At 34.2% G+C, this 16862-nt stretch overlaps 1 protein-coding gene across 1 annotated transcript in view; it reads right to left on the minus strand.

The window, feature by feature from the left end:
• ADAMTS6 (ADAM metallopeptidase with thrombospondin type 1 motif 6) overlaps positions 1 to 16862 on the minus strand; it is a 266226-nt gene that overhangs the window by 120430 nt on the left and 128934 nt on the right. The window contains exon 9 of the mRNA XM_067730807.1: positions 1661 to 1807. Within this exon, the coding sequence (XP_067586908.1) occupies positions 1661 to 1807 (147 nt within the window). The remainder of the gene's footprint in view (positions 1 to 1660; positions 1808 to 16862) is intronic.

Consider the following 16862-nt stretch of genomic DNA (forward strand, 5'->3'; position numbering starts at 1 on the left):
GAATACTGAGCATGCATACAGTTTGTCTTTCTGGTGGTAGACACTAAGATTCCATTATAAAAACATGTGCCAAGTCAAGGGAGAAATTCCAGACTGGCTTGACTTCTGGGGAGAGTAGATCTTCAACAATGTTTAATATTTAGGTTATATGATCTCGTTAAAAACATCTCAGAAAATGATATTGCTAGTACTTTCTGTTAATTACTACCAAAAGATGTCAAACAAGTTCTCTGTGGTCTATCTTTATAGTCCTTTACCCAGTTTTGGCACAAGGCAAGTACAGTGTTATAATTAATCTATTACTAACATTAAAAATTGTTAGGTTATAGTATGGTTATTCAGAAGAGCTACCTTCTAAAATAAATTTCTAATTCCTTCAATTTCATCATCACATTAATTAATTCAAAAGAGTCCATTTTAAACATTTATCTTTTGATCTTTGATTGAGTAAAGCATTGTGCTAGGTAATTGAAAATCTCTTGTTTGTGGCTTTTAAAAATATGTAACTATAAGTTTTAAGAATATAATCTGGCTATTAGCAGATATGAACCAAAATTTTAATGAACAGTGTTGCCCTATATAACCTATCTGAATTCTAAAATTTTACACTATAATCATGTTAAGGTGAACTTTGAACAAAGACAATTTTTAAAAAGAATTTTTGTTGCTTGCCTGTACTTTATGTATGACTCACTTTTTCACAAAGTATTTAATCTCTCCTCCTCAGAAAAAAATGGCACAAAATAGTTGAAGGTAATGATAGAGCAATAGTGCTTAAAACCTCGATATTATTTAAAATAATACTATACCACTTAATGAATGTCTATTAAGTGTTTTATATACATTACAGTGTTATACATAATTATTTACATGACAACCTGATGATGTGTGTATTACTACCTAAATTCACTCAACAAATGAGGTCACTGAATATTAGGAAGGTTAAGTAATAATGTCCAAGGTCACACTGTTAGGAAGTGAGACCTAAGTCTATCAGTTTCCAAAGTCTAATCCTGGAGCCCGATGCAGATGACATGTGGAAAAACATCTGCTTTCCTAAACATAGTTATACCTGAGCTAATTTATATTCTTCATACTTAAATAACCAGACTCTTGGAATATATGTTAAAGGACCAGCAAAGAAGTTCTCAAACTGTAGAAAAGATGAGTCACTATAATAAATTTTCAAAGACAAATTTTCATTTTCTCATTTTCATTTCCTGGGCGTTGGTTTTTTGTTGTTGTTGTTTGTTACTATTAGATACTTTGGCATTACTATAGAACTTAGTTTTTTTACCAACAAAGTGAAATATGTAATCACTGAATTAAAGCTTGGCTTATGCGCTATTAAATTATATAAATCTAAATTCTTTCTGATATTGCTTCCCATTTATTTAACATTTCTAACACTCACATCATCAACCCCTTTTACAGCCTCGCTTCAGTTCCCCTAATCTGTTCAGTTTGTGTTCTGTTTGAGTATGCAGGAGAAAATTTGCCACAATGATATAGTAAAGTATTTTGGGAACAGCCTGAAATATGGGAACACTGGGCCCTATAAAAGTTACTCATTATGCAAAGTTTGAAGCACTACATATTAGGCTTCTATCAATGGCTTACTTCTGGAGCAATTCATCATCACTCTCCAGAGATTACTTACTCTAGAAAGCTGGTGATATAGTCTCGACTGCAGGCAGACCAGGAAAAGGGATTGGTATTTGCAGTAATGTGAGCTGCCATAAGTTTTGCTGCTTCATGACCTTTCGTCCCACAAGAATTTCCAATTCCATCATGGTTCATACCAAAACTGTTTTAACAAGGAAGAAACATAAGAAACATAAAAGAAACAAAATAAGAAAAAATAAAACAAACAAACCCTCAATACATCCTTTATTTCCTTATTTGATCATTTATTAGCCTTATCAACATACGGCTTCCATCAAGATAGACCAGGTCCTCTAAGGAAATATAGAATTAATGTTAAAGAGATTAAGGAATAATTCAATGATACAATATATTTCTAAATCTCTCTAAATTTATCATATACTCTCAAATGTTATCTCATATGATACAGTCTCTCCTTGAACAGAGAGGGGATATATATTAATTCTAACTTTATAGATGAGAAAAACTGAGATTTACTAAAGATAATTAACCTATTAAAGATCACACAGTTAATAAGTGTTGAAATTGTTAGTAGAACCTACCTCTAACATGCTAGAGTTCAAGCTACCTCACTTGCTGAATCCAAAAGGGAATTATGAAAAGATAGTTACAACCCATAGAGTTCTAGGTTATAGGCCAAACATAAAAGTTCTTTTTCTTATTAATATGGATAAAGGAGAATTAAATACATTATGTAATTTATGTTTGTGTGTGTATGTGTCTTCAAAACACCTTTTGAAAAATCCTGATACATTTAAGGATTATGAATATAGCCTTTTCTTTACCATGGCCTCCCTGATTTTTTAAAGCTTTTCTTTGTCATTTTTTCCTGTGTCCTGTAGCCATGCTTAGTGTTATCAATGTGATTTAAAAACACATCTCAATGATAAATCATAAAATTTTTCTGTGGATAAATGGATAAATAAAAAAGGATCTACCTACTGCATATGAATAAATTTAAGCCTTTCATCACAAATAGCCAGAAGTTTAGGTGAAAATCACTAAAAAAATCCTTATTGTGTCCACTGTGACATTCTAATAAATGCACCATGATATGCGTTCAAGGGAATAAGTAATTTGTGTGACGTGAGTATACAGATATGAGTATACAGATAAGAATAGTTGCTAGAGAAAAATTTGGAGAGATAGTTGAGAACAGATAATCACAAGATAATAAATGAAAGTAAATACTGATACTTTTGGCAGTGTACAGACTTTGAAGATTTATCAGAAAGAGCAACTGAGGATTTCTGAGTAGGAAAATATGGAATTGACCTGTATTTTAGACAGATCATTATAGTAATTCTGTGGTGGAAACAATAGAGTGGAAAGAGAATTGAGCCAGGGAGCACAGAGAGAAGATGATACCCAATTAAGAAATGATGTAGGTCTGAACTAGGGCACGGGATAGAGAAGTGGGATTAGATTTGAGACATGTTCAGGAAAGTGAATGAACTGGCCTTCATAAATACAATATAAAAGAGCTATAATAAAGACATATAATATGTCCCTGTATGGCGGGAGGAGGGAGGAGGAACTAATAATTCAGGTATAGGGACTAACATAAGCAAAGGAAGAGAATCATATGAGAGCCCTTCCACATAACCAAATAACCTTCCAAGAACATCAATACTTAGCCTTCTTGTGTTTGACATCAACACACTCAAGTCAACCTCTTCTAGGAACATAATGGTGGAATTTACTGTTTGTTGAATTAGACATATATTCTGTGAAAACAATCAGCTATAGATTTACATTAAAAATTCCTCACTATAAATTTATAATTCAATAAGCTTAATATTCTACACTTCTCTCAAAGGTTGATGCTATGATGTGATTACTACTATGATTCTTTTCAAAGGATGATACTGATAGCTTAAAAAATATTATTTCCTTTCAGCAGTAGTCTCATACAAATCTCTGAGTAATATTAAGATAGCTGTAGGCAGGCACAGATAGCTTTCAGAAAATCACTTTTGAGATTCCCAACTTCCTTACTTACTCTTTTCTAAAAAAAACGTAAAGCTTCTTTTGAAATCATATTTCTTCCACGTTATAAAAGAACGACTTATCTTTCAGTCATACATAATTTTACAATAGTTCATTGCCTTTGGCTATAAAAAATGGGTGTCAAGGAAAGAGACAACTGGAAACATTTAGGGTCAGCACTGAGAAAAAGAATGACTTTATTGATTAAATAACATGTAGTTTCTTGTTTTCATCAAGTTTATAGGAAGATATAATCAAATTAACAGCTGATGGGTTGTTAAAAAATTTGATGATAGATCACCATGGTTACGTTTTGACAAAGAATTCAAAAGGAGCTCAAAGAACTGAGTGATATTTCTATAATAAATTCCTTTCATCTTATCTATTTACATATGTGATCCAATTTTCTCAACATTCACATCTATAGAAACAAAATAAAGAAACTGAAGTGGTGCTAAAATCCTGCCTCATTCTAGCAGTAATGAAGTAACGGCAGTAATTGAAAATATACATTTAAAGATACATCTTCTAACAAAAACTTTATTTTTACATTTAATTATTAAAATTCATAATATGTATATATTCTTCTAATCAATTATTAACTAATAATTGTAATGTAATGAACATATAATTCAGAAAAATATTTTTTATGATCACAGGAAATTTTAAAAATGTAATTGCAACTTAAATTTTTTTGTTACAGAGATATTTGATATAATTAAAAATACTTTTAAGCATAAAAACATATTTTAAAAGTATATTAAGAAATATTAAAATATACATTAGGATTGATATTCTGGGAGGGAAAGGAAGAGCAGACATATTGAGTTAAAGGAGGGAAAAATATGCAAATTTTGGCTATAAAAGAAGAAGCTGTTAGTGTATTTTTTAAATAATCTTTTAAAAAAATATTTATTTATTTATTAATTTGGCTGCACAGGGTCTTAGTTGCAGCATGCGAGATCCTCACTGCTGCATGTGGAATCTAGTTCCATGACCAGGAATCGAACCTGGGTCCCCTGTATTGGGAGCACAGAGTCTTACCCACTGGACCACCAAGGAAGTCCCCTGTTAGTGTATTTTTAAAATGCATCATGATGGTTACCAAATTGCTATGGCATTTAGATTCAATCAGGTATATTTAAAGGAGGTTTTTATTTTTTACATACTAATTTTTGCAGTAGTCTAGAAATTCTATCCTTTGCAATTAGTTAGACATAAAAAATGTTGGACATCAACTGAAAAATAAACAATAGGGTACATAGTTTTTAAAACTTCAGAAGTATAGGGAGGAGATATGGGGATATATGTATATGTATAGTTGATTCACTTTGTTATACAGCAGAAACTAACACACCATTGTAAAGCACTTATACTCCAATAAAGATGCTAAAAAAAAATTCAGAAGTATATATGGGAAAAGATTTAAAAACTAATGAACTCAAGTATCTGAAGAAGTAAACCTTAAATTCTATTTCTACTTACAATCCTTATAGTTTAAGTGTCAGATGCAGAAAGCTGTCTTAAGGATTTCCGTTTCAGGTGTCTAAGAGAATGTATACTTTTGCAGCTTATACTTAAAACATAAGAAATCCCAGAAATGACCTGACCAATGTCAACTAGTTCACTAACAGTGACACAAAGTGAAATGGGAGTTTACAATTGCCGTTTATGACATCAGCTTCAAAAGATCCCTCTAGGGCATCGCTGGTGGCGCAGTGGTTGAGAGTCCGCCTGCCGATGCAGGGGACACAGGTTCGTGCCCCAGTTCGGGAAGATCCCACATGCCGCGGAGTGGCTGGGCCCGTGAGCCATGGCCGCTGAGCCTGCGCGTCCGGAGTCTGTGCTCCGCAACGGGAGATGCCACAACAGTGAGAGGCCCGCGTATCGCAAAAAAAAAAAAAAGATCCCTCTAATGCACTGACCAGGCCGGAGAAAGACAGTGTGTGTGTGTGTGTGTGTGTGTGTGTGTGTGTGTGTGTGTGTGTGTGTGTGTGTGTGTGTGTGTGTGTGTGTGTGTGTGCGCGCGCGCGCATGCATGTGTATGTGTATGTATATATATCTATATATCTATATATATATATACACATATATATTACAGATAAGCTCCTTCCTGAGGAAACTCTATCAGTGAGGAGTTTGTCAAAAGAAATGAAACTTACTAATGATTAGAGAAAATAAACGAGTCTACTTTAAACCATCATACTGGCAAAAATTAGAATGTTACCTAGGACTAAGTTGACAGTTGACAGTGGTGTAGAGAAACTGGGATCTTAGCACGCAACAGTTATAGTGTGGTCAGGCAACAGTTCCAGAGAGCAATTCAGCAGTATTTGGTCATATTAAATAGAGGAAACATTATGACCCAGCAATCCTGTTTTTGGAGAGATATCCCAGAAATATTCCCAAAGGGAACATGTATGAGGATGTTCATGACAGAATTATTTATGATAGCAAGGAGTTGAAGACAATCTAGGTGTTCGTCACTGGGGAATGGATAAATAAACTTTGGCAGATGTATATTATGGAATACTAAGCAGAAGTTGGAAGCAACAAACAAGATAGATGTCTACACATAAATATAGGTAGATCTTAAAAACACTGAAAAAATTGAGAAAAGGAACAAGGTCTATAGCACTATATCATACATGCAAACAAAAATTACATATATCTTATCAAATAACAAAGAAAGGCCAAGGAATTGTTCCAGATTAAAGACTTTAGAGACATTACCAAATGCAACAGAAACTGGATTGGAGGGGGAGAAGGTTATAAAAATATTGCTGGGACGATTGAGGAAATTTGAATAGGACTATATATCAGATAATAGTAGTGTATCAATGTTAAACTTTCTAATGTGATAATTATACTCTTACATAAGAGATTATCTTTTCTTCTCAGGAAACAGATGCTGAAATAGTTAGGGATAAGGGACATGTCTACAACTTATTCTCAAATAGTACAGAAAAAAATACATGTACATATACAAAAAGAGAGAGAAAGAAATGTTGCAAAATATTAACAATTTTTAAATCTGACTCAGGGACACAGAGGAAATCTTTCTACCGTACCAATTTTTCCATAAGTCTGAAAACATTTCAAACTTAAAAAGTTAAAAAATAGGGCTTCCATGGTGGCGCAGTGGTTAAGAGTCTGCCTGCCAATGCAGGGGACATGGGTTCGAGCCCTGGTCTGGGAAGATCCCACATGCCATGGAGGAACTAAGCCCGTGTACCACAACTACTGAGCCTGCTCTCTAGAGCCCGTGAGCTACGGCTGCTGAGCCCACATGCCATAACTACTGAAGCCCTCACGCCTAGAGCCTGTGCTCCGTAGCAAGAGAGGCCACTGCAGTGAGAAGCCCATGTACTGCAATGAAGACCCAACGCAGCCAAAAAAAAAAAAAAGAATAAATAAAATTTTTTTAAAAAGTTAAAAAATAAACACAGACATATATAAAACAACCTGCAATATTTTGCAAGGATACATATGAATTCAAATATAGATATCAAATTTATTAAAGGAGTTATCTATGGGAGGGAAGAAATGGAAGTGGAAAATGGGAATATAGAAATATATGCACATATATGAAACAAAAAGGGTCCTTGCTGGGACTGATAATGATGTTGTGACCAGAAATAAGGACAGACAGATAGATAGAAAATAAACTCAACTCTCTGCTCTTGAGTTAAAAAATAATAATTAAAAAAAAAAAAAAAAGAACAAAAGAGAGTTTGGTGAACCTGGCGCCCACACCAGTGAGTGAATAGTGATAACAAGAAAATACTTCCATGGTTGGTTTTATGTGTTTAACAAAATTAATCATTTAAGTTCAATAAAATTAATAGATTAGGCAACAATTCTCATTTGTGGAGGGTTAGAGAAAGAGAGAAAACTGGGAGAGAAAGTCTTCCTTAGGCCTCTTGTGATTCCCCCACATTTTGCTGAGTATGCCAAGTCTGCAAGGCCTGCTCTTAACCCAGGCCATTCCTCAGGACAACTTTAGGAAATGAAGTAACATCTTCCCCTGGACAAAGCACGTTTACTTACTACTTGCTATAAAACTATTAGATTTCCCAAGCTCAGTGTTTCTCAGTTTGTTTGTTTGTTTGTTTTTGCGGTACGTGGGCCTCTCACTGTTGTGGCCTCTCCCATTGCACAGCACAGGCTCTGGACGCACAGGCTCAGCGGCCATGGCTCATGGGCCAAGCCGCTCCGCAGCATGTGGGATCCTCCCGGACCAGGGCACGAACCCATGTCCCCTGCATCAGCAGGCGGACTCTCAACCACTGCGCCACCAGGGAAGCCCCTGTTTCTCAGTTTTGATGCAAACCCACTACATGTGTGGCATTCATCTGGGCCATACTGTGTTGCCCATGTGGGATTTGGGGCCAAAAGGAACCAAAATAAATATGCTGATGCTTATGCTGCTTGCTGTGCTGAAGTCTCTGATCCAGGAATCTCATGTCTTTTGCTCCATGCAACAGTAATAAGCTAACTTATTAGCTTATAAATAAGGTAAAATCAAATCTCAAACTCAATGAGAGAGAAGTTTGTAGTTGATTAGGATAATATACCCAATTATGGAAAGCTAAGTAATCCTGAAACTAAAGTACTTCAAAATTAGTCTTAATTTTTCAGAAAATGAAGCCCCAAATCTATTAAAACAAAGTAAATTATTTCCCAGGAAATAAATTATATGGTGAAGATTTTCAACTAAATCTCCCAGGGGAAACAAATGAAAGATCAAAAATTCCCTTTCTCATATCTTAGTACTTCTGATTTATTTCAAAAGTTTAAAGGACACTCATTTCTACATTTTGAGTAAAAAGTTTTCCCTTTTCCTCTAAGATATCACCCAAAACCAGTAAGAAAAATAAGAAAAAAACCCCACAAACTTTACATTTAATGAAAAGTAGGAAACTTCTAAAACCATAAACCACCATATCAATGTATGTGGAAGGCTGATTGAATACAGAAAAATTAGAAGAATGTGGAAAGACACACAGAGAGAGGGGACAACAAGAAGTGATCTAAGCTAAAACGAGTAGAGCATGTTCTCCAAAGTTAAGTGCAACAATCTGAGGGACAAAACCAACAATACTTTCTTATAAGCAATTGGTGTAAGGGTGCAAACTGTTGGAATATACACCCTTGCTCTAGTTGTCAGAGGAAGAGTAGATGGGGCTAACTGGGGAGTCATAAAAACTATATTTGTAGGAATCAGTCTGTCAGTGAGGAAAGGTGAAAGAGAGATTCTACCTTGCCAGCAGTTGTTAAAGAAATACAGGGTTAAAGAACTTGAATCATGCAATACTGTATATCAGTAATAAATTCCTGCTGAGAAAGTAGCTCTGGTGCCTACCCAACATAAACCTTCTACAAGTAGTTCATCCAGAAAAATCAAACTCATTCAAAGATGTATGATTCAAAAGGAACAAGAAGTACGTCTAGAATATATGAAATAATTTTTTTAAAAAAGAACAGGAAAATACAAACAGAAGATGAGGGACACTTGGCAGAAAAAAATGTTGCTACAGGAAAGATAAAAATTGGACACATATGAACTCAAACTTAACGAAGACATCATTTCATAAAAACAAGAATTTAACGCAGAGATACAAGCAATCAGGGAAGATACGGCAAGATGAGAGATGAAAGCATGAACTGTCAGAGGAAATAAATGTGTGTGTGGGGGGCGTGGAATAAAACGATCACAGGAAAAAGGCCATGATGAGTTAGCAAAAAAAAAAAAAGGCAACTGCTCAAAACATTCCTCATAGAAGTAAAAAGAGCAAGCAAAATAAAATTGTACAGGGCTTCCCTGGTGGCGCAAGTGATTGACAGTCCGCCTGCCGGTGCAGGGGACACGGATTCGTGCCCCGGTCCGGGAAGATCCCACATGCCATGGAGCGGCTGGGCCCGTGAGCCATGGACGCTGAGCCTGCGCGTCCGGAGTCTGTGTTCCTGTGCTCCGCAACGGGAGAGGCCACAACAGTGAGAGGCCCGCGTACCGCAAAAAAAAAAAAAAAAAAAAAAAAAAAAAAAAAAAAAAAAAATGTACAAAGAGTTTAAAAGGATCAAAATAAAGGAATCCAATATATATATCGCTGTTGTCCCTAAAGAGAAGAATCAAAATAATAAACAGAAAGAAAAGTGACTTAAAAATACAAGAAAAATTTCAAGAAACAAAAATGGCTAAAATCTCATCAAATGTGAACTATTCTACTAGGAAAAACTGACACAGGTGAATCCACACTGAGTCACATCCTAGTAAACTTACTGGACGTCAAAAATAAAATATATTTTGGGCAATCAGGGCAAAAGAACAAATTACGTATAATAGTAAAACAATCAGATTAACTTCAGATTTCTCCATGGTGACATTTAACACCAGCACACAATAGAGCAGTGCCTAGGAAAAATCGTGTATCCAGCCAAACTGAGTATAAAAGCATTTTGAACAAGAACTCAAGAAATAGAGATGTTATGAATCATTCTAACAAAAATTGCTTCAAGATAAACTTCAGCTTTGTTTAAAAATAATGTAAAAGTTTGATGGTTTATTGACTCTATGTGACTCTATTTGAGTTTCATGGCAGGCAATGCATACAACACAAGTGCAACTGGTCACCAGTCAGATTAACTCCCTTGTCATACTTCTTTTTTTTTTTTTTTTTTTTTTTTGCGGTACGCGGTCCTCTCAGTGTTGTGGCCTCTCCCGTTGCGGAGCACAGGCTCCAGATGCGCAGGCCCAGCGGCCATGGCTCACGGGCCCAGCCGCTCCGCGGCATGTGGGATCCTCCCGGATCGGGGCACGAACCCATGTGCCATGCATCGGCAGGCGGACTCTCAACCACTGAGCCACCAGGGAAGCCCTGTCATACTTCTTAATTATATTTTCTTGTTTTGTTTTTCTGAGGTTAATTTATTCTCTTATGTTCATAATATATGTTATTTTATATCATACATACTTAAGAGAGAATAAAACATATATTTACATTTTAAAGAATAATTATAAAGCAAACATCCATGTTATCTCTACGAAATTTAAGAAATACAACATTTTCAGAATAATAAAAGCTTGTCTCCTGTATTCACCTTAACAGTTATATTCTTCTTCCTCCCCTGAGAGAGAACTACTATCTTGACTTGTTATCAGGGTTATCATTCCCTATGCATCTCTAAACAATATATGTTAACTCTGCCTGGTTTTGAAATAATAAAGTGGAATCACACTGTATATATGCTTTTAAAACTTGCTTCTTTTATTCAACATTTTTTTAGAAAGCATCATCTCTGCTGAGCCGTCTAGCTATATACCTCATTCATTTTCACTGCTATATAGATTTCCTTTATAGATACACCATTTAATTATCCATTCTATGATGAAGGATTTGCTGTGGTTCCTGATATGGGGCTACTATGGATCATGTTGCTATGAGCATTCTTAAACGTAATTCCTGGTCATATATGTAAGAGTATCTCTACAACAGCTTCTTAAACTTTTGGTGTCCTTTATATTCTTAAAAATATTGAAGACCCCAAAGATCTTTTGTTTATGAGGTTGTATGTGGTGATATTTATCATAATAAAAATTAAAACTGAGAAACTTTTTAAATAGTTATTAATTCATTTTAAGTAATAATAAACCCAATACATGCTAACATAAATAACCATTTTAATTTAAAAAACCTTCCCAAACAAAAGAATGTCAGTGAGAGTAATAGCATTGTTTAATTACATTTTTGCTAATCTCTTTAATGTGTGGCTTACTAGAAGATAGCTGGATTCTCATATCTCCTTCGTCATTCAGTCTATTGTGGTATTTTGTTTTGGTTGAAGTATGTGATGAAAATCTGGCCTCACACTAATGTATAGTTAGAAAGGGGAAGAGTATTTTCGTTAGCCCTTTCAGATAATGATAGACTTTTTGATTCTACAAGAAAACTTGAAAACTAGTAATTTCTTAAAGGTTAGTTGAAATGTGGATTCTGAATCCATTATCAGTGATCTCTTTGTATCCTGTTTCATCAATATCACCAATCTCATTGGAAAAGTCTTTAAGCATTAGGAAGCTGTCAAGCTCATACTGACAGCTGGAACTTATCCTAAATTTGAATTTTTGCTCAAAAGCTCAAATTTTATCATTGGCAATAAATAACGTTGGTTGTTTTCCTTGAACAGTAAGCTCATTTGTTCATTTTTCAAGTGAATTTCTGCCAACAACCCATAGTTTCTCATTTGTTCTTTTAAATAAAAATTGTGTTCCAGGGAAAAAGCAGCTAGTTCATCTGAGATATGGAGCAAAACGTGCTTTACATACTTCCCATTTTGTGATACAGATGATTTGATAAAAGGCATGTACTTAAGGGTCATGACTTAATAAAATTAGTAAGTCTTTTGCTTCATCAAAGACATTCTTAAGTGAAACTGGCACGATGGTGACAAATACAATGACTATTAGTATGGTTTCCTTGATTCATGCTAAAGTACCAGTACATACCCATCACTGTTTTTGTGAAGAGTAAACAACACAGTTTAAAAAAAAAAAAAAAGACAAATTAAGTCTTAGTATTATTATGAAAGTACGTTTAATCTGAAAGTGCTTTGGGAATCCCAGGGACTATGGACCACAATTTGAGAACCACTGCTCTGGGATATTTGTAGAAAATAAATTCTTGGGTCATAGTTAGATAAAATTTCAACTTTGCTAGATAATACCAAACAGCTTTTCAAAGTGGTTGCACCAATTTGCATTCTCACCTGTAGTGTATAAGAATTCCAGTTGTACCACATCTTCACCAATATTTGGTATTTTCAGACTTTTAAATTTGTGCTAATCATGGTGGATATAACATATTTTCCTGATTATTAATCAGATTGAACATCTTTTGACATATATGTTTATCAAGCATTTGGATTTCTTCTTTTGTAAAATGTTCAAGTACTTTGTATATTTAATTTGTAGGAGTTCCTTACAACAGCTGCATGTCATTTGCAAACATCTTTTCCTACACTGTGTCCAATCTTTTCATTTTATGGTGTTTTTCAATTAAGTTTTTAATTTTAATGTAGTTAATTTGGTCAATCATATACTTAATGGTTAGTATTCTTTATGTCTTACTTCTATTATATGTTCTAAAACCTGTAATGGTTTGACTTCTACATTTCGGTGTTGTTGGATCCTATGGTAAGAATATATTTAGCTTTGTAAGAAAACGCCAAACTGTCTTCCAAAGTGACTGTTAATACATCTTAAGCTTATGTATGGTTTGACACAGGGATCTAGTTATACTAGTTACTTCACTAAGCAGAAAGTATTTTTTCATATTTTGTTTTATTCACAGTACTTAATATCTGATCAGAGTTTAATAATTGGAGATGAACACTTAGAGGATTAGTGAAGTGAACGAAAAATCTATCAGCTGAGATTTAACTTGGATAAACTGAGGAGACTCACAAGGTTAAAATGCAGATCTAATAAACATTCTCTTATAAAGCATGGAATCCATAGAATCTGACGCTCCATATTCACTACAATGAACTTCATTTTTTTCTGCACTTGTTCTTGAAATTACCATAACTAGAGTTATATAACTCACAAATACAGGAAGGCTCAACTCTGCTCATGGGTTCTGGGACTAATTTTGTTCACCATTAGGGAGAATATAGAGAGACTGAAGCCAATAGCTTTGTGGAACAGCAGTAAATATGGCATGTTGTTGGTCCAGTTCAGTTCTAGTTTTTGAGGTAATTGTAGTTGTTGGGCTCTGGTCCTACTTCTTGTGAAAAAGACACTACCTTGCACATAAATCTTTAGTAACTGAATTACTTGATTATTTCACCTACTCCTGAGACTCTGAGGCCTTGACCAGTATTCCACTTCTTTTTGATCAGGGATTCCATTTGGCTTAGTGGTATTAAAGTTCTGGGTATGTAGCCCAGGTTCCCTTATGCTTCACCCTCTGGGATACACACTTACAGCTATCTACAGGACTTCCCTGATATTGACAATTTCCTGACTGAATTTTTATCTAAACACTGCTGGCAGACTAAACTAGTAAAGTTCTCACAAAGTGAATTGGATATGATGTGCTTAATTAATTAGTTAACGTAAGTTACTTTAAATAGACCCTGTTGATTATATAGGAGGAGGTATTGGGAACTAGACCAATTTAGAAAATAAAAGCTATGACTATAGCATAGGAACACGTAGTTGCTTTATTAGAGTGTTATTTTACTCATGGTTTTGTGTCCTTTTGTTAAGAACTATTGATGCTTATGCATTGTGCTGCTCTAGGCAAAAATATAAGGTCAAGGCCAAAGGGAGAGAGAAGACAGTGGCTGTGGAGTGTGGTTAAAAAGAAAAAGATGATGCAATCAGGTTTGTCAGGTTTGATCAAAACCCTCAGCAGTTTAATTTCTGTAGGAAATATTGTGAAGCAGTGAGTTTGAAACTCTGGTTGCTAATCAATATTTTCATATGTAAACATTTAAAAACACAATTTTAAATAACATAGGATCTTAAGAATTACAACTATACCATTAGAGGGGAAAAAAAGGCACTCTATTCTTTTGGCCTGATTTCTTCACCTGCCCTATCCAGCAGGGTTTCTCTTCTCTGGGGCACGGTCCTACCTGGATGGTCCCTCTCACTAAAGTGCAGCCTAGGTTCTTGACTTCACCCCATATGAGGACAGGTGTTCATTCAGTGCATGGAGAAACACTCAGGAATCATACAAATCACCTGTTAACCTATCAACACCATTTTAATAAAAAGGTTAATTAAAATCCTGTCATATATTTTTTATGAAAACTGACATTAAGATTTCAAAATTAATACAGGAAAGTAAAGGGTCAGAAAAAACCAAGAGGATTTTGAAGAAGGAGGGGAGAACTTCAATATCTGTTATAAAACTATGGTAATTAAAGCAACATGATCTTGGCACAGGAAACCTTTGAAAATAACAATAAAAGCTCCAAAACAAAAATGGAACAATATTAACATTTGTTAAATCTAATTGGTGTGCTCATGGATGTCTGTCATAACACATGCGCACATGCATACAAGCATACATACACAAACACAGAATATTTCAAAGTAAAATATTTTAAAAGAAAATATATAGTGAATTCATGTACCTGAACATATAAAGAATACTTTGTTCTAAAACTTAGCAATTAAATTTTCCTTTCAGACCAATTATACAAGATAGCTGACTTGCCTTCGTAAATTGACTTAGTTCTAAAGTTTTAAAGCTAATTTTGGGGACCTTGAAACAATTTACTCCAGAAATAATAGTATAAATTATTTTTCTATGTCCAGGGTAGCCTACACAAGCCTATTTAATCTATTTTGCAGGCTAAAACTGTGCATCTGAAATGAAAAATAGTATATGACAACACTGTTGGAACTAACAATTAAACAAAATGGAATACATTTTTTTTCTGTAGAATTAATAGTACTCAAAGAAAAGCAGGTTTACTAAAGGAAAAGATAAGTGAAAGTTACTGAAGAAGTACTAAAAGGTACTTGTAAGTATTATAAAAAAGTTCTGTAGGTAAATGGTTCTGATTCTTTTATGTCTGAATCTTAAAATTTGTGTTTTTCTTATTTTCCTTCATAAAGATATACCACGAACACTACATAACCCCAACCTAGCAGTTTTGCTTTTTGTTTTGGCTCAGAGGTACAAACTTCCAATTCCAAAATAAATGAGTTATGGGTATGAAATGTACAGCGTGGGGAATATAGTCAATAACTTTGTAATATCTTTATATGGTGACATATGGTAATGACTTATTGTGGTGGTCATTTTGAAATGTATAAAAATACCAAATCACTGCATTGTGTAACAGGAACTAACATAGCGCTGTAGGTCAATTACACTTCAAAAACAAACAAACTCATAGAAAAAGAGATCAGATTTGTGATTACCAGAGGAAGCGGATAGGGGGAGGGGGAACTGGATGACGGTGGTCAAAAGGTACAAATTTCCAGCTACAAATAAGTACTAGGGATGTAACAACATGATAAATATAATTAACACTGCCATGTGTTACATATGAAAGTCACTAAGAGAGTAAATCCTAAGAGTTCTTATCACAAATTTTTTTCTATTTCTTTAATTTTGTATCTATATGAAATGATGGATGTTTACTAAACTTATTGTGATAATCATTTCATGATGTATGTAAGTTTAATCATTATGCTGTACATCTTAAACTTATATACAGTGTTACATTCAATTATATCTCAATAAAACTGGAAGAAAAAAGAATACAAAAAAAGAAGTGAGTTAGAAGATGTTCTTGAAGCAGTTGATCAAGAGTTGGAAAACTGACCAAGAGTAGGAAAAGAGAAAGTGAATAAAAAGACATCTTCCTTCAGGAGAGGAGCCTTTGTCTTCATTATCACTGTATCCACAATACATTCTATATTAGGTAAATATAGCAGGTGCTCAGTGAATCTCTAGAATCAATTAAATTGTACATCATTGAGAGAATACCTACTAATCAACTGTAAATCATGAGACATAATTTGGTAAGTATCATACATGTATACCTCCCTTGATGGTAAATAATGTACTAAAAGTATAGTATCATATAAAAAGTAATAAGAGGGGGAGAGGGGAGGTTGTGGGTCAAAATAAATGGCATCACCAGTCAGAGACAAGATGGTTGCTATATAAAGACTGAGAGATTATGCACTGAAGGTTATTCATTAAGTTAAGCTTCTATAACTCAGGGAGAGCCTATCATATATATTAATCTATTGTTACGCACGCTTTTCTCAAATACTTTTCTTAAGTAAAGTACATAGTTTTCTATGAAACTGATATTTTTTCATTTGAAACTATATGTAACAGAACAGAACTTCCTTTTATACAAAGGTAGATAGATAAATAGATAGATAGATATGGAGAGATATATATAAGGAGAGAATTTAAATTTTGTATTTTTTAGTATATATAAGATGCAGCTCATTTGTGATTATATTTTACATCATTTCACCATATATTACATGACCACTTAAGATTTCAAAAGTAATACAATGTATATTGTACCACAAAATAATAGCTTACACTTGATTTTGGTACACTATTATTACTGGTTCTTTTGGAAGATTTGTAAAAATGAAAAAGAGTAAACATAGACTACTGAGTATAAATTTAATATGCATTTAGTCTGGATTCCTTTAAAAA

Source organism: Pseudorca crassidens, chromosome 3 (assembly GCF_039906515.1).
Source record: "Pseudorca crassidens isolate mPseCra1 chromosome 3, mPseCra1.hap1, whole genome shotgun sequence".
Classification (NCBI taxonomy): Eukaryota; Metazoa; Chordata; class Mammalia; order Artiodactyla; family Delphinidae; genus Pseudorca; species Pseudorca crassidens.